At 44.7% G+C, this 25,083-nt stretch overlaps 2 protein-coding genes across 3 annotated transcripts in view; one reads left to right on the top strand and one right to left on the bottom strand.

The window, feature by feature from the left end:
* The window catches only part of LOC144497633 (uncharacterized), a 130,032-nt gene that overhangs the window by 86,599 nt on the left and 18,350 nt on the right, over positions 1 to 25,083 (bottom strand).
* LOC144496781 (zinc-binding protein A33-like) lies at positions 7,043 to 20,118 on the top strand. 2 transcript variants are annotated; one of them, XM_078217321.1, is made up of 7 exons: positions 7,043 to 7,499; positions 7,589 to 7,684; positions 7,778 to 8,011; positions 8,464 to 8,486; positions 9,748 to 9,863; positions 13,007 to 13,548; positions 18,916 to 20,118. In XM_078217321.1, exons 1-7 carry the CDS (start codon positions 7,089 to 7,091, stop codon positions 18,922 to 18,924), a joined length of 1,431 nt encoding a protein of 476 aa, XP_078073447.1. In that variant the 5' UTR covers positions 7,043 to 7,088; the 3' UTR covers positions 18,925 to 20,118. The 2 variants fall into 2 exon arrangements, with proteins under 2 accessions (XP_078073447.1, XP_078073446.1); XM_078217320.1 differs by lacking the exon at positions 18,916 to 20,118 and having other exon boundaries at positions 13,007 to 13,767.

Below are 25,083 nucleotides of genomic sequence, written 5' to 3' on the forward strand. Positions count from 1 at the left end.
ACAGGGTGCTGGATTCCTTGTTAAAAATGGAGCAGAAGCTTTGTTTGAAAGGATAAATAGAAAACCTGGAATGGATCCTTGATGAAAACAGCTGATGGAAAGCATTGTTTGAAGGAAGATTTTAAAACGTGTTTGTTTGGGAGTGGAGTTTGGAAACTCAGGTGATAATCATCTTGAGATTCTGATCGAAATCCACGGAAGATTGGCCATTTGGTTTCAGAGTGGGGTGTTAATGTTGAAAACTGCATACATTTGTGAAGATAACGGGAGAGTAATGCAGCGTTGAAATACAATCAAACTTTTCACTTTAATAAATGTATTTTTCCAGTTGTTAAAACTAATTAGCGGCCCTGTGACTCTGTTCGTCCAGGGTTGTTTTTAATATAAAAAAGGGAAAAGTTACGATCCTATGAGACAGAGTTCCATTCTGCAAACTTCCCGTCCAGTAGTGACACGAACTGGGATTGGAACACAAGAGCTGCCAGTGAATTGGGGCGACCAAGAGTAGAGGTAACAAAGGCCTGGAATATAATTTCTGCAGCAGGTGAGCTGAGGCCCCACAGACACAAGCGATGTTAGAACTGGAATTTCCTTGGGTAAGGGAATGGATATGAGGTCAGAAGTTCATCTCGGTTGCAGATGAAACTGAGCTTGTGAACAGTTTGGATCATTATAAGAAATTGTTGGACAGAGGATTGGAGTTTTTGGTGGAGATTAAAATCGGATTTGGCCCTCCCATTTTTCAATTGTAGAAATTTCTGCTGAACTAGTACAAGATGTTAGACATATGTTGTGACAATTCAGAGCCAGTGGTCGAGGGAGGTACCGGTGAGGTAAAGAGGGCTGCTGTCAGCGTCCATGTGGTGGAATCTAACCTTTGATTATTGGTTTTGTTATTGAACTTCAGCCTCTCCAACTCTGGATCCGAAAACAGCGCATCCCAGGCTCATCCTGTCTGAGGACCGGACCAGTGTGAGACTCGGAGACAAACGACAGCCCTGACCCCCTGAAGAGGTTTGATATCTGGCTCCGTGACGTAACAGGTTTAAACCAAGTACAGAGGAAGGGAAATGGAGGACAGATCAGAAAGGAAGGTCTGTGATAGGGTGGAAGACAGTAGTGATTAAATGACAAAAGGGATGACGGTGATAAATAAAAGGGGGTGGAAATGGGGGAAGTAAAATTAGTGTCTGGAGGAGGTATAAATGGGCAGAGCTGAATCATCACCAACAGCTGCCGTCTGAAAACAAAACCAATAAAAACGCAAAACAAAACGGTTTAATCTGAAATTGATGAACTCAAAGCTGAATTCAGAAGGTGTAAAATGTCCAATGGAAATATGAGAAGCTGTTTCTCCAGCTTAGGTTGGGCTTCATTGGAATAGAGCAGGATGCCGAGGGCAGAAAGGTCAGAGAGGGAATGGGGCAGAGAATTAAAATAATAGTAACTGGAAGCTCGGGGTCAGGCTTACGGACAGGACGAGGGTGTTCTGTAAAGAGGTCACCCAATTCGTGTTTAGTCCCCACCACCTACAACATTATGATTCTGTACAGACAATTCAAACTTTATTTAAATAGTCGCAAGGACTCGAGAGGCTGAATGTCCATCTCTATTCCCCGACTGTTAACTCCGTGTGTTAATCAGCAGATGTGCTGCTCTTTCGGTGAGATGTTGACCAAGGTCTTGTCTGCTTTGAATTATGTTTAAATGCGACGGTAAAGAGAAGCAGGAGAGTTGACCCTGTGTCCTGACCAATATTCCTCTCTCAAACAGCACCGATACAAAGAGGTTAACTGGCAATTAATTTTATTTGTTTTTATCTGCGAGATCTTGCTCTGTGTGAAGTCCCTGCTTCATCTTCCAACATTGCTCACAAATAGAGTAGTGTCGCTATGTATTGAGGGTGCAGTAAGTTTCTGGGATGGGTTGAGACTCTGTGTGAACTCAAGTCTTTCATTGTTACAAAGCGCACCGCTGCCACCTGCTGACAGAAGCTCAGTGCTGCAGGAAATAATTCGACCACAATAAATAGAAACAGGAGTAGGCTGTTCAGTCCCTTGAGCTTGCTCCGCCATTCAATAGGATCATAGTTGGCCCGACATTCCTCAATGTCCACTTTCCCGCCCTTTCCCCATCACCCATGATTACTTTACTGATCAAGAATCTATCTTAGCTTTAAATATAAGCAACGACTCTGGTCCCAGAGCTTTCTGTGGCAAGGAGTATCAAAGACTCACAGCACTCAGAGGAAAAAATCCTCCTCACCTTAGTCTTAAATGCTTTATTCGAGAGACAATGCCCTCTGGTCCTGGACTCTCCCCTCGAGGGTAAACATCTCTCAGCATTTACCCTGTCAAGCCCCATTAGAATCCTATATATTTCAATGAGATTCACTTTCATTCTTCTAAACTCCAATGAGTTGATGAGTTCCAGAATAAAGGGTCTAAATTTAAATCATGATGACTCATTGAAGTGTTGAGAGTGACTCCCGCACTGATTGAAAGTCTACCTGCGCATGCGCAATGAATGCCATGGAAAGGGTGTTGGGGTTGGAAGATGATTGAAAATCCAAACGTTTGATACAATATTTGTCTTGCAACAATTACTAAAATACAAGTAATGAAATTGTTTAAAACTGGAAAGACATAGCCAATATAAAGTTATGTTTTGATGCTCGCAGATGTTCATCATTTACGTGTTGGGCATGTATTAGCAAAATCTGATTAGCACGCCAGTTGAATATTAAAAGGGATGATTTTGGGATCGGGTACAATCAGTGGGGAGGATATCCCACATTCCACATTTTCACAGACATTTACTGAAAACCCAATTTAAAAGCTATTGCATTTCCTCGTACTTAACCCTTTTAATTGCCATCATTTTTATGTTAATGCCATCAGTCTCTCGTTATTCTTTATATTCCTTATTTTCCCCCTTTCTATGTTACTTCCTGTTTTGAGTTCCCCTGCCAGTTTGTATAAACCTTTCACAACAGCAAGACCGAATCGCCCCACAATATTTGCCTTGGTCGTCTGTAACCTTTCGGTCTGAATAAGTTTCAAATTCCCCAAAACCAGGCCCAGGAATCTAAAGCCCTAATTGCTACACTGTCTTTACAGCCGAGCATCCATCTGCCCTATGCCTTTTCCGTACTCACTAACACACGGGGACTATTCTGGAGATTGTTACCTTAGTGGTTCCTGACTTCAGACACCAACATATTCACGCTGGGGAGAGACCATTCAACTGCTCCGTGTGTGGGAAGAGATTCACTCGTTTTTCCAACCTGTTGATACATCAGAGAATTCACACCGAAGAGAAGCCGTTCACCTGTCTGTGTGTGAGATGAAATTCACTTATTCATTCAACCTGCAGAGGTATCGCCGAATTTACAAGTGATTGCGTTTTGGATTGTGCGATTATCGCTGCTGTTAATTACATCCAGGACTGGACCATGTTTATTCTGGTGGATAGGATTTGTTTGTTAATAAAGTCTGTGTACTGGGAAATAGTTTGATATTTTGCAGACATAAATCATCTTTCTTTTAAGCACAGCATCTTGTCTTTGATATCTCGGTGATAGGACAATTTGGAGGATTTATGAGATGTGTGGAATCCATCTTTGAATTCAGTTACTGAATCTGTATTGAAACGAGAACTGGAGATAATAATATGTTGCAGGGAATTGGATAGAGTGGGGACTAGAGTCATGGCTACAGAAAAACATGGCAGGCATTAAAAACTTCAGTGTAACGTATTTAGAAAAGTTAGTTGGGGGGAAAAAGGCTGTTTTAAAGTAGTTGTGCTGACTCAGGGGCACAATATTATCTCAATTCTGTTTATGAATCAAATTAGGAACATATTTCCATTTCCTGAATCCTAACTATATTTTAATTGATTAGTAGGATGTGGATGTCGCTGTCTAGACCAGCATTTATTTCTAATCCCTAATACACCTTGGGAAGGTGGTGAGCAGCCTTCTTGAACTGCTGTAGTCCCTGAAGTCTAGGTACACCCACAGTGTTGTTAGGGAGGGGGTTCCAGGATTTGATTTCCATCAAGTGAAAGTGAAGGAACTGCGTTGCATTTCCAAGTCAGGATGTTGAGTGATTTGGAGAGGAACCTCCAGGAGGTAGTTTTCCCATGTGTCTGCTGCACTTGTCCTTCAAGATGGTAGTCGTCACGGGATTGGAAGGTGCTGCTGAAGGAGCCATGGTGAATGATTGCACTGCATTTTGTAGATGGTACACACTGCTGCTACTGTGCACTAGTGCTGTATGGAGTGAGTGTTTGTGGATGGGATGCCAGTCAAGTGTCTGTTTTATCCTGGATGATATCATGGAGTGTTTTTGGAGCTGCATTCAACCAAGAAAGTGGAGTGTATTCCATCACATTCCTGACTGGTGGGCTATCTTTAATACATAATTGCATTTGGTGACCAGTGTCACTGAGAGCATTTCCAGCATCACTTGAAACTGTCTCCTCTGTCCCCAAGTTAATCTGGCCCCCGCCAAATAAAAGTTCCCAATGGGCATCTTCCATCTGAAAAACCTTTGGAAACGTTGCTGATTATATGTACAGGCCCAGTACCCGGAGCCAAAGGAGGGAGTGATAAATCCTGGCTGTTGTATATGGGTTTACCCGGTGGAATGAGTTATGTCAGCAGGCAGCAGCGGTGCACTTTGTAACAATGAAAAATTGAGTTCACACAGAATCTCAACTCATCCCAGAAACTTACTGCACCCGGAATGAATTACACACAAGGACAGGAGCCCCCGATAAATAGAGAGATTGTCACAAATGACAGAAACTTCCCAGCTTTTCCTTGAGTTGAAATTAAAGTCAGTATATTCCACTGAGCACCATAGTGTAGTATGGATAGGATGCTGCACTTGGTTGAGGTCATTAGGTTACACTGAAGCTTCATATGTTTCATATGAAGCAATTTTTAAAAGCGGCATCTCGGCCTTTTGGCTAAGATGCAAATGAGCTCAAGTCTTGGAGGAGGTATTAATTTCCCTTTTCCAATCAGCTTGGCTCATGTAGATCAGGCCCAGGTCAGGTTGATTTGGCCGCTCTCCCTGTCTTGTCAGCCTGGATCGGGAATGTCTCAACTTGTTGAGACTCTGAATTGGATTTGATTTGATTGAATTGGAAAAGTTTTTAAAAAAATATTCCACTGAGCACCTCAACTTGTTACCCTGGAAGATCACAATGTTCCCAATATCTATCCCTAGATGAGGGAGAATTCCACATTTCTCCGACACTTTGATGTGAAAAATTACTTCATGATTTCACTGCCAAAAGTCCTCGGTCAGGTTTTAATGATGATGACAGAACTCCCCGCAGTGCTGCTGAGGGTGAGGGTATTTTCCAAAATCAAGGAGAATTCAAACTGGCGGGAGGACGGTTGGAATGACAGAAATTCCGATCTCAATAACTTCCCAGATTTTGCCTGTGTGGAAGTGAATGTCAGTAAATTCCGCTGGGCTGTGTAAGGGGTGTCCATGTCCCCCAGGACAGATTGCCCTTTCTGTGCTCCACACAGGAGCTGTTTAACACCCAGGCAGTAACAATAAAACCCAATGTTCAACACTATCAGAAATATGAAACATTTTACACCAGAATCACAGACAATATCTCTGCAATAAAACAAGACATTGATTTCCAATCCACATTGATCTCTCCACTTCCCCTTGCCACATTTATTCGGTATTTTCCCAACTTTACTAAAATGCCTGTTAATGAATCTGATCCATCGCAAAACTTCACAGCCTGTGGTTTTCCTTGCTGGATTAGTGCGAGTGTAGGAGGAAACTCTTCAAATTCAATCCCAACAGGATGTCATTTCACCTCCACCCATTTCCCACTAGTCTGTCCCACAGTCCTGCCCCCACACCCTGTGATGTGCTTCCTCTTTATCAGGGACTGGGAGCACAGCACTGTCTGAGACACCAGTACATGGAGATGCCGGCGTGGGACTGGCATAAACACAGTAAGAAGTGTAACAACACCAGGTTAAAGTCCAACAGGTTTATTTGGTAGCAAATGCCACCAGCTTTCGGAGCGCTGCCCCTTCGTCAGGTGGAGTGGAGAAATGCTCACAAACAGGGCATACAGAGACACAAACTCAATTTACAGAATAATGATTGGAATGCGAATCTTTACAGATAATCAAGTCTTAAAGGTACAAACAATGTGAGTGGAGAGAGTATTAAGCACAGGTTAAAGAGATGTGTATTGTCTCCAGACAGGACAGCCAGTGAGATTCTGCAAGTCCAGGAGACAAGCTGTGGGGGTTACTGATAGTGTGACATGAATCCAACATCCCGGTTTAGGCCGTCCTTATGTGTGCGGAACTTGGCGATCAGTTTCTGCTCAGCAACTCTGCGCTGTCGTGTGTCATGAAGGCCGCCTTGGAGAACGCTTACCCGAAGATCAGAGGCTGAATGCTCTCAGATGCTGTCAGACGTGCTGAGATTTTCCAGCATTTTCTGTTGCTCCGTCATCAGTTGATGTTTCCATGGATCAGGGTCCGGGAGGAGTTCACAAATATATATAAAAACCGCGTTATTCTTTCTCGAAAATAAACCAAACTACACAGATCGAATCCTCTAAATATCTCCCTGTACCTGCTGTGTAAAATGTCTCCTTGACATTTATAGTATTTGATGTTTTAATGTGAGCGGCTGCAGTCATGAACACAATTCAGTTTCTGGATTTGGATCTCACGCTGAGTTTCACAAGAGTGGTTTTAATCGGCAGCAAGTTCAGGCTGGAGACAAATTCAATGAAATCTCGCTCCCACCCGCCTCCACCTCCTCCCTTCCCCCCTCTCGCTGTCCCTCTCTCTCCACTGTCAATATTCTCTGGAGTCCATCCCGCCCCCGTTCAATGATTCCCTTCCCTTATCCTTTAGACCGCGCCAGTTTTTATCTCCAGTGTGAAAGTGGCGAGGACATGGCCCACTTTAATAATAATTCCCTGAGTGTTGCAGTGAACTTTATCGGGAAATTGCTGAACCGAGGATGCGCGGCAGTAACATCGAAACTGAAAGCGGTTTGAATCAGGAAGTGCTGAGTGTGATCATGGCTTCCAGACAACAAGCAGAGAGTTGGACCGAGGAGGCAATTTGTCCCATTTGTCTCGATTTTTTCACTGACCCGGTAATGCTGGAGTGTGACCACAACTTCTGCCGCTGCTGTATCACCCAGTATTGGGAAAAAAAGGAGATAAACTCCTGCCCGGAATGTCGAGAGGAGTTTCCGGTAAGAAACCTCAGGATAAATCGGGCCTTAGCGAATCTGGCCGAGAAAGCTCGAGAAATAAAGCTGAATCCGAAAGAGAAGGAAAATAAACTTCACTGTGAGAAACATCAGGAAGAACTGAAGCTGTTTTGTGAAACTGACAAGAAATTGATCTGTCTGATTTGTAGAGATTCGCGGGAACACAGAGATCACCGCTTCCTGCCCATTGATGAAGCTGTTGAAATCTTCAAGGTAAAAGGGCAAATGTTTTACAGGCAGTTAATTTTATCACATTTTTACGTCTAACACCTTCCTTCTGTGATTTTCTGTCCCAATCCCAGGATCAGCTGAAATCTTCCTTGGATTTTCTCACAGAGAAAAAATCGGCCGTTCGAGAAACGGAGCAGAAACAGAAACGGAAGATTTCTGAAGTTAGGGTAAGGTCTCCCCGTGCTGATTTTCTGGAATCTCGGTTAGTTTTGTTCCCTTTATCGTGGGACATTAATTATGTTTCACATTTCATTGGGTAGGAACAGTCGAGCAGTCTGCAGACCCACATCACATCCGAGTTCACTAAAATGCACCAGATTCTCACTGAGAAAGAGCAGCGTTTACTCAGAGATCTCAGGGAAGAAGAGGAGAGGATTCTAGAATCAATGGAGAAAAACCTTCAAGAGATTCAGGAGAATTTAAATTCTATTGAGGAGAAACTCTCAAAGTTGCAAAAACAGCTGGAGCAAAAAGACGAGCTGATACTTCTGAAGGTGAGGGAATATATTGCGGCTCAGTTCAGCGAAACTTCACTCAGTCACTAAATAATTGATGATAACTGTAAAATAAATATAGATTTTACAGAAAAATTGAAAGAATATTGAACAAACCTGTATCTATTGCTTAACAGTTCCGCTGCTTCCATACTGTCTGCAAATTCCCGGGAATTCCTGTAATCTCCTGAGAATGAGTTTTCTTGATCTTCACACTTGCTTTGTGATTATTTCCGTTGTTTCCACGTTTAATTTCCCCCTGGAACTCCCATTGTAATCCAGTTCCAGTTCCATGTTGTGAGTGTGAGTATCTGGTACGGTGTGTGAGTCACTGTCTGAACCTCATTTCACTGTATCTCATCTGCTCTGAGTCTGCTCATTTCACCAGCCTGTCTAACTCCTCCTGAAATCTGTTACTGTCACCCTCACTGTTCCTGATTCATTTCTTTCAGGAGGAAGCTTGTCAGAAGAGAAGGTAGGACATGTTCTTCACTGAAATCCGCTGTTTGGTAAACTAACTCAGTAAATTATTCTATATTTATTTCTTTTTTTTAACACATCTTTAAAGGATCTTGTCTTCTGGCTCCAGCAATTCACACACAATTCATTTGTGTGTATAATTCACACATTAATTTATTATAATAACAAGCTTTATTGTAATTAAACAGGATTGGATTTTATATAACAGCTCTATTGCAATAAATGACCAGGTGAAGTGTAAGTAATCCCACTATTTCCCAGGTCGGAAGTGATCACTTCTCTGATGTTGGCTGTTCGTGTCTGTGACTTTCCCACTGACATTGAGAGAGCTGCACGGTCCATGTTTCCAAGGAGTGGGTCAGCCATGTCCCTGCATGGAGCCTGACCAACCCGAGAAAGTCACACGTTAATGGGGGCTTTGGGTTCTATTTTATACTTCGGACAATCTGGCTCTGTATCCTTAACCGTAATGACAAAGACTTATATTTATACAGCAACTTTAATGTAATATATAACCCTCAGGAGTTTCAAGATGCGCTATGAAGCAAATTGACACAGATCTACATAAGGAACTATTAATACAGATGATGGAAGTAAATTTTAGAGAGCGGCTTAATGGGAAAAAAAGAGAAATAGATATAGAGAGGATAAGGGAGTGAATTTCAGAGCTCAGGACCTCGGCAGTTGAAGGTCCAGCTCCCATGGGGGAGTGACTAAAATCAGCCCCTTCTTCAGGTGAGTGGGAATTCTGTAAGAAGTTTAACAACGTTTGTGAACAGAATTCCCACTCACCTGAAGAAGGGGCTTGGAGCTCCGAAAGCTTGTGTGGCTTTTGCTACCAAATAAACCTGTTGGACTTTAACCTGCTGTTGTTAAACTTATTACAGAGTTGTGGGGCCCAGGGATTGCAGAATTGGATATTCAGCTTTGGGATGTTTTCAGCCTTTGTCTTTGTTCTACAAACTTTGTTTATAATACAGCAAGTGGACAGGCTAAATGTTCATCATTTCCCGCAGTGTGTGATGTATTGGTAACTAATCTCTTATCAGGGTTTTAACCTTTTTCAGAACATGGGTGTTTCCATTCTTTGACCTTGAATTTCCAAGTTATCCCTTTCTCAGTTAGAGAAACAAGATTTACATTTCACTTTGCACATTTTGTCTATCTTCAAAAATGCTGAAAACGTGACTTGAAATAACTTCAAAAATATTTGAACAAAGACAATTTTATAGCATCATTTCTTTTAATATTTACAGGATTACTGACACGAGATGCAGATTCTCAGTATTTGCTGCTGCCCTGTCTATCGGGAAATACAAAGACCTTTTACAGTACAGAGCATGGAGAGAAATGATGAACTTTATCAAACCAGGTAAAACTCTTCGATTAATTTTCCTGATTATAAATCCAGGCTTCAATGTTCCAGATTAAATCATCACATTTCCGGTTGTTAGTACCTTGAGTCTCCCCATTTCATATTTCTCTTTCTGTGGGTTCCTCTGGGTAAGTGTCTCAAGCCATTAGCACTGTGTGTCAAAGCAGTGAAGGGATCTGTATAACCAGAGCAATAGAGCACCAATCTCAGGATGCGAAATAGAATTGCTCCAGGAGATTGGACCTGTCCCGTCTGTCATTCTGGGAAACAGTTTTTATCATCGTTTATCAGGAAGACGTAAAGATATAAGAGAGCAAGTGTTAAACGGCAGATATTCTGTTTGGTGGAATTGGACTCATTCATCAAGAGGAGGGGGCTATAGAAACTGTGAGTCTGTGCTGGATAAAGGAGGGAGTGTGGAGATCTTATTGAAATATTCAATGTTCAGAATGAAAGGGAGATTGCAAACATCCAGGGTCTAGATCGAAGTAGGTATAGCTTTAAATCTAGAATAGGGAGGGTGACAAGGCAGTTTGGATTGAGTGAGGTTGAGTTTTTGAGTGACTCCATTGAGGCAGTGAGCCAGTGAACCCACTGCTCACTCTATGAATTTGATCAGAGACCCAATCCATTCTGAGGGCTGATTTTAAGAACAATATCACTGTCCAATTTCCCACTGGTATGGGAAAATGTTCCGTGGCTCCTGGGGAGGGAACAGGAGACAAGAAATCCTCCTCCAACCCTGGTGACTCGGGGCTCTGGGATACATGAATATACAGTGGGGGTGAGAGAGAGCAAGGAGAGTCGAGCAGCAGTGAGAAAAACAACTCACCTTCTGGTCACAGAAAAATCATTAAAAACTGCCTTCATTCCCACAGTGTGACACAAATTGCTTCAGAACCAGTGAATATGTTTGCGGAACAGTCACTGTTGTAATGCAGGAAATGAGAAAACCAATTTCCAAACAGCAAGCTCCCAGAAACAGCACTCTGATAATGATGAAGTTTGATGATGTTGTTTCAGTATAAATATTGGGCAAGAAACAGAGGGAACAAACTTCTTACATAATTTCTGATAGGAATTTCCAGTGGTCGATTAAGATTAGTGATTAGACCATTCTGTTCCTCTGAGTGGGGCATCGCAATCCAATGGAAGATCAAGTTTGTATTGAGTCTTCAGGTATGAGATTTCTCCCTATGTGGGTACACTGGCTACCTATTTTGAAGCTGCTCCACAATTTCAGGGGCTTGATCTCTGCCTTTCTATACATTCTGTTCAGTCATCTGACCTGCCATTCATCTTCCCACAGTTATATGTTTTTTCCTTAAATTTAATGTTCACTTTAACTTCTTTAGTTAACCACAGATGGTGGGTGATCCCTTGAGGAATTGTCTTGCCTTGAATCTACCTCTGGATTTGCCACAGCTACTCAAGGTTGATCCCTCTCTCTATATATTTAGTTCAAAGCCCTCTTTACTTCCCTTGTTAAGTGGCTTGCAAGAACTCTCATCCCAGCACAGTTCAGGTGTAGATCATTCCAACAATACAACCTTACCATCCCCAATACTGGTACAATGCCCATGATCGAGAATGCACTTCTCCCACACCAGTCTTTGAGCATTCATCTCTGCAATTTGCAGCTCAGGTAATAATCCAGAGATTATTACCTTTTGAGGTCCTCCTTCTTAGTTAGGTACTTAGCCTCTCATGCTGACGATGTCCTTACAGACATCTGAAATAGCCCTGTTTGCATGACCCCATTTGCCCACTTCCGTCCCCAACAGAAGCAGCCTGGAGGGGCTGTATGGCCTACTCCTGTTCCTAATGCTTGTGTTCTTGTAATTTAAATATTGTTTGGCATCTTACAGGCTCACATTGTGTACCACGTGTGCAGTGACATCTACATACTGCTTCATGGAAATATCACTTCCCACCCGATCTCCGTGCAGCTTTCTCTCCTCCCTCTTTGTTCCCTCACTCCTCAACTTGGACCTTTCCCTTCTACTCTCTTTCTCACCATCTGTCTTCCCTCTCTTAAATTCTACCTCCCCACCACCCCCCCGATTCACTCTCTTTCTCTCCCTCTTCTCCACCCATCCTTCCCTATACCGACGCTGTCTTATGTTTCCCCCTCTCTCTCACCTCCCACTATCCCTTTCTCTTGCCCACTTTAGCTTCCTCTCTCCTTCTTACCTCAATCTTTGCCACAATCTCTCTCTCCCAGTCTCCACAATCACTCCCTCTCCCTGCCTTGCAAGAATCTGTCCTTCCCATTCTCTATCCCGAGTCTCCACACACTCCCTCTCAGTTCCTCCCTGCTCTCTCCTCCATCTTTGCATACTATCCTTTCCCCTTTCCTCATCATACTGCTATACCTCTCCCCTTCACCATCCCCTCTTCTGACTCTCTCTCTCGTTTCCCTTTCCACCACATTTTTCCCTGCCCTATTTCTTTCCGGTCCTGTCTTACACATTTTCTCCTCTCTCACACTCTCTCTCTCACACCCTCATATTCTTCCTCCCAAGCTCCTGTTCGCAATACTTGTCCTCCTTTCTTACAGTCTTCCACTTTTGTGTTCACCCTCCTACTCTCTCACTTACGCACACTCTCCCACTCTCCCTGCCATCCGAAACCCTGTACCTCCCATCTTATTATATCACAACCTCCCAAACTATCTGCCACCCAGCTGCTCTCTATATACTGCCATGTGGTTCTCACCCACTACCCCAATCTCATCTGCTTTCTCATTCTCTCTCCTGCTTCCACAAACAAGCATTCCCAATCGCACTTGACCTCCCCCTCATCCTGCTCTCAATCTCCCTCTTTACACTCTAGCTCCCTCCACTCCCTCTCACTGCTGTGCTGTTTTCTCTTATCTCAACTGCACCATTCTACCTCCTTCTCTTTCCCCCTCCCTATAACCCTGTCACATCCCCTCTCCACACTTCCTTGCCTCTCCCTTCTGTTCGCTCCACATTTCTCTCCCTTCCACCACTCACCATTCCTTCTCTCATGCTCCTCTACCCCTCATTCTCCTCTCTTCTCCCCCTCAAAACCTCTCTTCCTCATTCCTCACACTTCATCCCCTCCCCACACCCTTTCTCTAAATCGCCGACTGTGTTATTTTAATTGCCCCCCAGCTCCAGCCTCGCTGACTCTGGATCCGAACACAGCAAATACCTGGCTCATCCTGTCGGAGGACTGGACCAGTGTGAGACTCGGAGACAAACGGCAGCCACTCCCTGGCAACCTGGAAAGATTTGATCCCTGGGCCTGTGTCCTGGGATCAGAGGGATTCACATCAGGGAGACATTACTGGGAGGTGGAGGTGGGGGAGAAGACACAGTGGATTCTGGGAGTGGCCCGAGAATCTGTGAAGAGGAAAGGAGGAATCGACCTGAGCCCTGAGTCTGGATTCTGGGCTGTGGGACTGGAGCATGGAAGAGGTTATTTTGTCTTCACGTCCCCCTCTGATACCCTCCTCACCCCGAGTATGAATCCACGGAAGATCGGGGTTTTCCTGGACTATGAGGGTGGACATGTGTCATTTTACAATGCGGACAACATGTCCCATCTCCACACTTTCACCCACACTTTCACTGAGAGAATCTTTCCCATCTTCAGTCCGGGATGGAATATCGACAGGAAAAACTCAACACCGCTGACAATCTGCGGGTTAAAGGTCACTAACAGATCCATCCCATAATTTCACACCGTCTCCCTGCCTCCTGCCAGCTGTAAACTGATGGAACCTGTTCATGTTGTGGTTATTATATAGAATTATAATTTACATTGGGGGCTCCATGGTTACATTTGTAAAATGATTCTTCAAACAAAACAATCTGAGAATCACTGGAATAGAAACAGTTTTTCTCAAAGATTCCACAGTTCATCATTAAATCCAAGAAGTCCAAAGATGTGCGGGTTAGGTTGATTGGCCAGGTTAAAAATTGCCCCTTAGAGTCCTGAGATGCGTAGGTTAGCGGGATTAGCGGGTAAAATATGTGGGGGTAGGGCCTGGGTGGGATTGTGGTCGGTGCAGACTCGATGGGCCGAATGGCCTCCTTCTGCACTGTAGGGTTTCTATGACTTCTAAGCAGAAACTCAACATGTTGTTTGTGTCGTCACTGAGTGAGGGAGGCGGGATTCCGGGGAATGGAGCAGCCGATTGGTCGGAGCTCCTGTCACTCTGAGTGAGGGGGGCGGGATTCCGGGGATTGGAATTGGTCGGTGTGACTGTTATTTACATTGAGGGCGGCGGTTCCCCGGAACCTGGACGCCGATTGGTGCGTGCTGCTGTCACTCACAGTGTGAGAGGCGGGTTTCCGGAAAACCCGGAAGCGGATTGGCAGCAGCCCTTGTCACTCCGTATGAGAGAGGCGGGCTTCTGAAAATTGGGGAAGCGGATTGGCCAAGGCCCCCCAGGTCACTCTGAAAAGGGGAGGCAGGATTCCCAGGCTTTTGGAAGCCGATTGGGTGGATGCCCTGTCACTCTGAACGAGGACGACCGGCTTCCGGGGAATCCGAAAGGTGATTGGTCAAAATGCCTGTCAGTCACTGAGTGGCAGGCGGGATTCTCGAGAATCGGGAAGCGGATGTGTCGAAAACTCTGTTATTCAGGTTTCCGCACCCGGCCTCAGGTGTCGGGAGTTGGAGCCGGTCGCAGCGAGTGGGGGCGGCAGCCGCCTGATTTTATCCTCGCGGTGGAAGTATTATTGAAAATATTGGTTCTTGTTGTCATCATTCAGTCGTTAGAAGTGTCATGGCGACGGATTTAGTGAGTGAGCTGGAGAGTCGCTTCTTCCCCGAAAACCTGCTGAGCAACGAGGACTGGGGTCAGGGGAAGAGGGGGGAGGAGTGGGGAAGAGGGGGGAGGAGTGGGGAAGAGGGGGGAGGAGTGGGGAAGGGGCCGCAGGGAGGTTTGATGGTGGTAAGAGGTTGGGGGTTTGTGATGGTTTTTTTTATAATTCCTTCAGTTTTGTAACGGATTATTATAGAGGGTAAAACTCCTTATAATCTGTATTTTTTGATCACATACTCTGCTGACCCAGTGGGCTCACTCATGGTGCTGGATTGTTGGCACATGATGTACTCCAGATTGTACCATTCTAATGTGCCATCCATTTCACGGTGAGATCGGGAAGTACACTCCTGTCAAGTGTTGGGTATTTGGAATGGAGTGTAAAATACAGCATCAGTTTTTAAATTAACAAACCATAGCCATGTCTTCAACTGTTTATACCCTGATATCTGAAATGTTCTAAGGGCAGTTCATCCCAACCAGTCCATACTGGTGTTTGGGTTCCTTTCGCATCTCGTTCATCTCACTCAACTTATCGATATTGATTTGATTTATTATTGTCACATGTATTGGTATGCAGTGAGAAGTATTGTTTCTTGTGTGCTTTCCAGACAAAGCATACCATTCATAGAGTACATAGGGGAGTAGGAAAAGAGAGGTGCAGAATGTGCTGTTATAGTCATAGCTAGGGTATAGAGAGAGACCAACTTAACAGAGGGTAGGTCCATTCAAAAGTCTGATGGCAGCAGGGAAGAAGCTGTTCTTGAGCGGGTTTTTTTAATATATTTTTCCTGATGATAGAGAGTTTGTCTGGGTTGTGTAGGGTCTTATGCTGGCTGCTTTTCTGAGGCAGTGGGAAGTGTAGACAGAGTCAATAGATGGGAGGCTGGTTTGCGCGATGGACTGGGCTACCTTCATAACCCTTTGTAGTTTCTTGTGGACTAGGTCAGAGCAAGAGCCATATCAAACTGTGATATAGCCGGGAAGGGTGCTTTCAATGGAGCATCTGTAAAAGTTGGTGACAGACAAGTAGTGGACATGCTGCATTTCCTTCGCCGCCTGAGAAAGTAGATGCATTGTGGACTTTCTTAACTATAGCGTCGGCGAGGAGGGACCAGGACAGGTTGTTGGTGATCTGGACACCTAGAAACCTGAAGATCTCGACCATTTCCAGTTCATCCCTGTTGATGTAGACACGAGCATGTTCTCCACTACACTTCCTGACTATCTCTTTGCAAACTGTTTGTATCCCTCCCACAATTTACTCCTCCACCTATTTTTATGTTGTTTGCAAATTTGGCTACAGTGCGTTCACGTCTTTCGTCCAAGTCATTAATATATAATATAAACCGTTGCGATCCCAGCACTGATTCCTGTGGAACCCCACTGGTTACAGTTGCCAACCTGAAAAATAACCCCTTATCCCTCTCAGTTTCCTGCCTACTAGCCAATTCTCTATCCATGCCAATATACTACCTCTCATGCTATTTGCTCTAATCTTATGGCTTAACCTTCTGAGAGTCCAAATACAACACATCCCGTTTCCCTTCATCAACTCTGGTTGAGACTTTTTCAAATCATGCTAATAAATTTGTCAGACACAATTTCTTTTTCATGAAGCCATGCTGACTCAGCTTAATTAGATTATGATTTTCCAAATGTGCCCTGTTACTTCCTTAATTGATTCCAACATTTTTCCAATAATAGATGTTAGGCTCATCGACCGATAGTTATCTGCTTTTTGCCTCCTTCCCTTTTTCAATAGCGGTGTCACATTGGCAGTTTTCCAAACCTCCAATACTTTTCCAGATTTCAAGGATTTTTGAAAAATTGTAACCAGCATACTTCATTTAGCATTCTAGGATGCAAACCATCAGGGCTAGTGAACCTATCCTCCTTTAGCCTCATTAGTTTGTCTGATACTATTTCTCTAGTGATGGTACTCAATTCCTCCCCTATGTTCTTCAGTACTAATGAGATGTTTCAAGTATCTTCCACCATAAGGACTGATGCAAAATATCTGTTTAACTGCTCTGCCATTTACTTGTTCCCCATAACTATCTCCCAGATTCATATTCAAATGAGGCTATGTTCACGTTGACCTTTCTTTCTTTTTTATATTTTATAAAAAGCTCTCATTGTCAGTTTTTATATTCCTAAGCCTTTCTTTACATCAAGCCTGCACTGACAACAATCCCACCCAGACCCTAACCCCGTAACCCCATGTATTTACCTTCCTAATTCCCCCTGACCCGAAGGGGCAATTTAGCACAGCCAATCAACCAAACCCACACACCTTTGGAGTGTGGGAAGAAACCGGAGCGCATAGAGAAAATTGACGCAGACACAGAGGGAGCATGAAAATTCCCCACACACAGTCTCCTGATGCTGGAATTGAGCCCAGGTTCCTGGCTCTGTGAGGTAGCAGTGTTAACCATTGTGCTGCCCATAAAGCCCATTTCCTTGTCTCTTTAACTGACCCCTCTGCCTAATTAATAACAGGGTAGTTGGAATCTCTCGCCCCCTTCTCCAATAATTATTATTCTGTTTTTTACTCATTTTCCAATTGTCTGTATATTTCTTCCTCCACCCTCCTCCCATTGCAGTTATCAGTATGATGGACCCCGAGAATGCTCAGGGAACTGCCTTGGCATATTTTATCAAAGGTGCCGTATAAATGCAGGTTGTAGTCAATTTCTGTAGTCATATTGTAAACTGTAAGCTTTCTCCTAATGATTACCGAAATCCACTTCCCTTACTCCAGTCAACAGCACATGGTGTGAGAGCTCTGTGGTGGGAGTTGGGTTGGTGACCAGAGCAGTAGCAAGGGATTGTGTTGGTCCAGTGTCTTCACTGTAGAAAAACTTGTCGAAGTGTGGAGACAAACGGAGGAGCAACTCTACTTTCCTAGGATTCAAACTAAAGCAATTCCAGTATCAAAGCATTTAAAATATGCAGTAACTATTCAGGGAATAGTTCCCTGAATATTGGTGAAAATCATTCGAAACTTAGGACAGTCAGCAGTGGGGAAATGCCAGAATCTAATGTTAGTGATGTGGAAATGCTGATAAATAAATGGAGTTGAGACGCACTTATCAGGTAAATCATGTTTGGAAGGGTTATTTTGAGGGTATATCTAGTCAGATGGATTAATGAGTGAGGGAGATGCAGGAGAATCATCAGGTATAGAGTCGTTGGAGTTTCAAAAAGCATTTGATATTGTCCAAAATGATTAGTCCTGGGATTGGGGATGATATATAACATCAATGGAGGATTGGTTAACAATAGGAATATTCAATAAATTTCAGTTTGGAAGGTGGTAGTTGGAGAGGCATTGCAGGATCAGTGGGTTTTTACAATCTATCAAGGACATCGATGATACATCACTGTTTGCTGCTGGTATGAAATCCGATGGAACAGGTTGTATGGAGAACATGAAGAGACTTCAAAGGGATATGAAGAGGTTGTGAGGGGACAAAAACATGGCAGATGGAATCCAATGCGGAGCAGAGTGACGTTTTCCACTTTGGTAACAAAAATTTTTTAAAAGGGCTGAATATTTTTTGGGATGGTGAGAGACTGGGAAGTGTTTGTTTTCAGAGAGATCTGGGTGTCCATGTACAGTTAACATCAGAGACAGCAAACAATTAGGAAGGTCAATGTCTTTATTGCAAAGTGATTGGAGCAGCAAAGTAAAGAGGTCCGAGTGCAATTCATTGGGGCCATGATGAGTATTGTGTACAGTTTTGGTCACCTCTCCTAAGGAAGGACATAGCAGGGACTGCAGTGAAGGTTTATTAGACTGATTTCTGGGATGAAGGAGGGAGGTGAATGGCTCCAAAGGGCGTGGATGGCTGGGAACTCGTGGCAAAACTTCCATCTTCCTGGGTGAATGATCATTCCTGACAAGGGCTCATGTTCAGTCTGTCTATAATGCCAAGGCAATGGTCTCTCTGTGATGTCTCAGGGGCAGTGGAGTCAAGCAGGATAGTGTCAGAGGCAGGCTACTCGCACAAGGTCTCATCACCCTGATCAAAGAGCAATGTTTCCATGTATATTCATGTATGAACAGGAGGAACACCCATCTCTGGTTCTCCAGGATGTCATTCACTGAGAAGAAGTAAGATGGGGATGTCATGTTTCGATGGAACCCAGGCCAAGGGTTTCACACAGGCCTGTATGTTTTGAATTGGAGGGAAATTTGTAAAGGATGTGCTCACTAAATTTATTATTTAAATCCATTCACAGATGTGCTGATATATTGATGATGAAAGCTGCAGGCAACCCTCCCTATGTACTGGCTCTGATCCAGGGGAAGGAGGGTCTGTCACAGATTGGTACAGAGTCAGGAGGATCAATGGCCTGAGCAGCAAGAGACAGCAGAGCCTCAAAAAGATCAAGATACTGATGGACAGGGTCCACAGCAATGGTGGCGATTGGTCTGACCACAGGAGCATCTCGTGATGTTGACAATCTAGTCAACTCCCAGGCGTCACTGGGTTTTCAGTGACCTCGGAGATTATGCGGCTGGTTCCTCCGGGACAAGGAACAGTGCCAGAAAACGTGGCTGATGACACCAGTTTACTGTCTACAGAATGCTGCTGAGGGCAGCTACCATATTGCCTCCACCAGGTTCCAGATTGAGCAGTAACAGGGCTCCTTAAGATGAGGTTCAGATGTTTGAGCAGCTCAGGCAGAGCTCTCCAATACTCAGCACAGAGAATGTTCCAGATCATCATTACCTGCTGCACCCTGCACAACCTCGTGCTACAGAGGGGGAATATCTTTCCTGAGGGAGCAAGATGAGGGCGGCACGGTAGCACAGTGATTAGCACTGCTGCTTCACAGCTCCAGGGACCTGGGTTCGATTCCCGGCTCGGGTCACTGTCTGTGTGGAGTTTGCACATTCTCCTCGTGTCTGCCTGGGTTTCCTCCGGGTGCTCCGGTTTCCTCCCACAGTCCAAAGATGTGCGGGTTAGGTTGATTGGCCATGCTAAAATTGCCCCTTAGTGTCCTGAGATGTGCAGGTTAGAGGGATTAGCGGGTAAATATGTAGGGATATGGGGGTAGGGCCTGGGTGGGATTGTGGTCAGTACAGACTCGATGGGCCAAATGGCCTCTTTCTGCACTGTAGAGTTTCTGTAATGTCTCCTCTGAGGAGGATGATAAAGGGGATGGATCTCCCAGGGGCCAGGATGTCACTGAGCCACATGCAGGGTCTATACCAGGGGAATGATGTGGCAGATAGGCCCATGTCAATTTGATAGCTCCCAGATTCCAGGCAGAGTAAGCTGCTGATACATCTGTTGATTTTTTTCTTCTATCTTTTGCTGGCTGGACAACCTCAGGGTATTTTTTACTTATTTACTGACATTATTTTACTTATTTACTGACATTATTTTCCTCTTATGTACCTTACTTATGAGAGCAGAATTAAATTTCACTAGTTATCATCTTCCCTGCTTTGGTTTGATCCTTTGCCTGTGCCAAACTGTTAAAATGCAGAGTCCTGATGCTAAATGCACGCATTAGGACCTGCACAGCTCTCTGTTCCCCCACAGCCTCAGACACCTATCAGTAGAATTGTGATGTCATCCAATGCACTCAAAGTCTGTGTGTCCAGCAGCTTGGAAACAATATCAAATCTGAACTCACCAGGGATACACTCATGTCATCCTGACATCTGCTCCCAATGGGGGACTGAACTGGCAGAGAGCTCTTTCAGGCAGAACCAGACGATTGGGCCCACAGGAAGCAGCATGAGAACAACATTTGGCCCTTTGAGATCGCTGCCCCATGCAGATTGATGAGGGTTGTTCATGTTTCCTGCTCCTGATTGTCAACCATACACGGTTGACAATCAGGAACGGCACGGTAGCACAGTGGTTAGCACTGCTGCTTCACAGCTCCAGGGACCTGGGTTCAATCCTCGGCTTGGGTCACTGTCTGTGTGGAGTTTGCACATTCTTCCTGTGTCTGCGTGAGTTTCCTCTGGGTGCTCCGGTTTCCTACCACAGTCCAAAGATGTGTGAGTTAGGTTAATTGGCCATGCTAAATTTCCCCTCAGTGTCCCGGGATGCGTAGGTTAGAGGGATTAGCGGGTAAATATGTAGGGATAGGGCCTGGGTGGGATCGTGGTCAATGCAGACTCGATGGGCCAAATGGCCTCTTTCTGCACTGTAGGGTTTCTATGATTCTATGATTCATCATATTTGTCGTCCACTCGCTGAGCCCCTCATCTGCACTGTGAGGTGCAACCACTCTGAACCCACCAGTCATAGACACACCTATAGGTCTCAGTCCTAGATTGCCTTAACTTAAGTGTGACACTGTGATCTGCCATTCTGGCTCCCCAGCCAAGGTAAACATTTTCCTGCCTGGACCCTCTAGAGGCCTATTATTGCTGCTGATGCATCACATCGATAGTCTCTCACTTCACAACACAGTCCAGTACACAGGCCCATTCTATTCTCTCTCTCTCTCTCTTTCTTTCTTCATGCACTTAAACCCTGATCCTTTAATGATATCCATAGAAACTTGGTTGCTAAACCTTCATGGGACATCTGAAAAGCTTCGAAACTAGGAGCAGGAGAAGGCAATTCGGCCCATTGATCTTGCTCCACCATTTGATTTGATCATTCTTGAGCCTCCTTGATGTCATACTCCCACCTTCTGCCCATTCCCCATGATGCCTTTAGAATGTAGAAATCTATCTATATCCTTATTCAATATATGCAGTGATTTTGCCTCCATGCCTTCTGTGGTATACAATTCCATATGTTCACCACTCTGAGTGAAGGTGTTTCTCCTCATCGCAGTCCTAAATGGCCTTTGCCATATCATGAGACTGTGAACTCTTATGATATATCCCCAGCCAGAGGATACAACATCTCCACATCCAGTCTGTCCAAACCTGTCAGAATTTTATACGTTTCAATGAGTTTCCTCTCAATTTTCTTACTGCAGTGAATACAGGACTAGTCACCAAAATGTCATCTCGTACAACAATCAGGAATCAATCTGGCGAACCTTTGCTGCATTTTCTACATGGCAAGTATGTCCTTGCGTAGGTAAGGAGACAAAAACTGCACACAATTCTCCAGGTGTGGTCACACCAAGGCCCTGTACAGCTGCAGCAAGACATCCTTGCTCCTATAGTGAAGCTCCCTACCAATGAAGGCCAACATAGCATTTTCCATTGTAACCGCTTGCTGCACCCACATGTTTGCTTTCAATTATTAATGTACAAGGACATTCAGGTCCCTTTGTAAATCCTTTCCCAATATATCACCATTTAGATAATACTGTCATTCTGTTTTTCCTATTAAAGTGGATAACTTCCTAATTATCCATCTTATTGCAGATCTGCCATATATTTGACCACTCACTCAACTTGTCTCAATCACCCAGATGCCTCTTAACATCTTCTTCACCACTCACATTCTCACCAAGTTTCATATTGTCAACAAACTTGCAATATTTACATTTGAAATAAAAACAGAAAATGCTGGATCAACAGGTCTGTCAGCATCTGTGGCGGGAAACAGAATTAAATTTCAGATTTAAACAATCCTTCCACAAAAATCTGCAGAAATATTACATTTGGGTCCTTCATCCAAATTGTTGATGTAGATTGTGAATAGCTGGGCAAAATACTGTGGAAGCTGGAAATGTAAAACAAAAATGCTGGAAATACTCAGCCAGTTAGGCAGCATCTGTGGGGAGAAATAGAATTAACGTTTCAGGTTTCAGAACACAGATGAAAGGTCATCTCGACCTTTATTGTAGAAATAATGTGGAATTCTTTCTACCCAAAGCCTGTAGATATTGGGATGATTGGAGCTTCCCTGAGTATCAAGGGATATTGGGGATAAGGTGGATAAATGGAGTTGCAATAAATTAACCATGCAACGCGGAAAAGATATAAGGGGCTGAATGGGTCACCGCTATCTTCCTTCGACCAGCTGAGTCAATCCGGTGAGATATTAAACTAAAAGCAGCGTCTGTCTCGTGGATGTTTCAAATCCCAGGGTAAAGAGCAGCAGGGGAGTTCCTGGTCAACATTCCTCCATCAATCAGCACCACCAAGAAGGAATGATTTGCTCATTCACCTGTTTTTTTTCCCTGTGTGTTTTTAAAGTGGTTTCTACTTTTCCGAGGTAACGGCGATTCCTGTACTTGTGAGTGATTCATTGCGGGTGCAGTAAGTTTCTGGGATGGGTTGAGACTCTGTGTGAACTCAAGTCTTTCATTGTTACAAAGCGCACCGCTGCCACCTGCTGACCAGAAGCACAGTGCTGCAGGAAAGAATTCCCTATTTAAAAACGGCTCAAGTGAGGACCGTCTTTGAAGGATCACAGGCTGGATGGGCCCAATGTTCGCTTTCCATCGCGAGGTCATATGATTTTTATATAATCTAATATTTGAAGCGGATCAAATCCACATTTTCAAAATTGAATTGAATTGAAAATTATTTTAAGAGAAAAGAATGAATAAACTCGGTCGATGTTCCCCAGAGTTTAAAGGAGAGGGGGTCTGATACAGGGTAGATGCTGGATGGATGATTCCCCTGGCTGGGGTCTCCAGAACCAGGGACTTTAGCAGCTTGATGGTGATATTCCTGGAGTAATAATCCAGACTCTAACCAGTGGAGAGTTTCCCCCCATTGCCATTGAGTTGTGTTGTGTTTTGCTGGGGCTCCTTGATGCCACACTGGGTGAAATGCTGCCTTGATGTTCAGGGCAGTCACTCTCACTCCACCTCTGGAATTCAGCTCTTTGCTCCGGCTCGGGGGGATGTTCAGTTTGGCTTCCTCCAGGAGCACTCGGCTCCACACCTCATTGCAGCCTCGGTGCAAACTCTCAGGAGGCCATGGAATGGAGTGAAACTAGACATCCCATGAGAAAGTGTTGGCCTCAGATGACAGGAGGAGTTGAATGAGCGCCCATGATGCGGCTGAGGGGGGAAAGCGGGCGCGCGGGAGGAAAAGCTCCGGCCAGAGCGCGAGGAGCGGCCGCGCGCTGACCTCCAGCCCAAGGTCAGAGCGCGGGAAGAAGCGCGGCTCTGATTGGAGGATCAGGCAGCGTCAACGGGGGCAGGGGGAGGGGCTGGACTCAGCACAGGATCACGTGGTGGGAAGCGCGAGTGGGGGAGGGGAGCCCGGGAAAGGCCTCGGAGCCCCGGGCTTTAGAAAGAGACAATGTCCCAAATTCAGCTGATTCAGCTTCCTCACCACATTCTGTAATCCTGAGTGTCACTGATTCACCAGCTCCATTCACACATCACACACACTGATTGACACCCACACTGCAACATTACATTGCGCTCTTCATCTGGTTATTCCTCTGTTCAGATCACACAGGAAATACCATCAAATGATCCCCAAGCTTAGTTGTCAGGCGGGGTTTCAGCAGCACTATCAGTGGATTATAAATAATCCTGAGGCTGCCCAACAATAATTCGGTTTTGGTCGAATGAGGATGATGATTAAAGCTCCTTCGTTTCCACAGAAAGTTACCTGGACCCAGCTGATTCCAGAAACGTCCATCTCCTCAACAACTGCCACCGAGATTTAGATAGTGTCTGTAACGGGATAGACATCCCAAAGCACTTCAGTGGTGGACAAATTACAAGTAACCAAAATAGAACATAGAACAGTACAGCACAGAACAGGTCCTTCGGCCCACGATGTTGTGCCGAGCTTTATCTGAAACCAAGATCAAGCTATCCCACTCCCTATCATCCTGGTGTGCTCCATGTGCCTATCCAATAACCGCTTAAATGTTCCTCAAGTGTCTGACTCCACTATCACTGCAGGCAGTCCATTCCACATCTCAACCACTCTCTGCGTAAAGAACCTACCTCTGATATCCTTCCTGCATCTCCCACCACGAACCCTATAGTTATGCCCCCTTGTAATAGCTCCATCCACCCGAGGAAATAGTCTTTGAACGTTCACTCTATCTATCCCCTTCATCATTTTATAAACCTCTATTGAGTCTCCCCTCAGCCTCCTCCGCTCCAGAGAGAACAGCCCTAGCTCCCTCAACCTTTCCTCATAAGACCTACCCTCCAAACCAGGCAGCATCCTGGTAAATCTCCTCTGCACTCTTTCCAGCGCTTCCACATCCTTCTTATAGTGAGGTGACCAGAACTGCACACAATATTCCAAATGTGGTCTCACCAAGGTCCTGTACAGTTGCAGCATAACCCCACGGCTCTTAAACTCCAACCCCCTGTTAATAAAAGCTAACACACTATAGGCCTTCTTCACAGCTCTATCCACTTGAGTGGCAACCTTTAGAGATCTGTGGATATGGACCCCAAGATCTCTCTGTTCCTCCACAGTCTTCAGAACCCTACCTTTGACCCTGTAATCCACATTTAAATTAGTCCAACAAAATGAATCACCTCACA

The sequence above is a fragment of the Mustelus asterias genome, chromosome 8 (assembly GCF_964213995.1).
Source record: "Mustelus asterias chromosome 8, sMusAst1.hap1.1, whole genome shotgun sequence".
NCBI classification, from domain to species: Eukaryota; Metazoa; Chordata; class Chondrichthyes; order Carcharhiniformes; family Triakidae; genus Mustelus; species Mustelus asterias.

Excerpts from the sequence above, each read along its gene's own strand:
- LOC144496781 (XM_078217320.1), top strand. The coding sequence starts at position 7,089 with ATGGCTTCCAGACAACAAGCAGAGAGTTGGACCGAGGAGGCAATTTGT. Across the intron at positions 8,012-8,463 it reads ACGAGCTGATACTTCTGAAG|GAGGAAGCTTGTCAGAAGAG; the intron begins GTGAGGGAATAT and ends CATTTCTTTCAG. Across the intron at positions 8,487-9,747 it reads GAAGCTTGTCAGAAGAGAAG|GATTACTGACACGAGATGCA; the intron begins GTAGGACATGTT and ends TAATATTTACAG.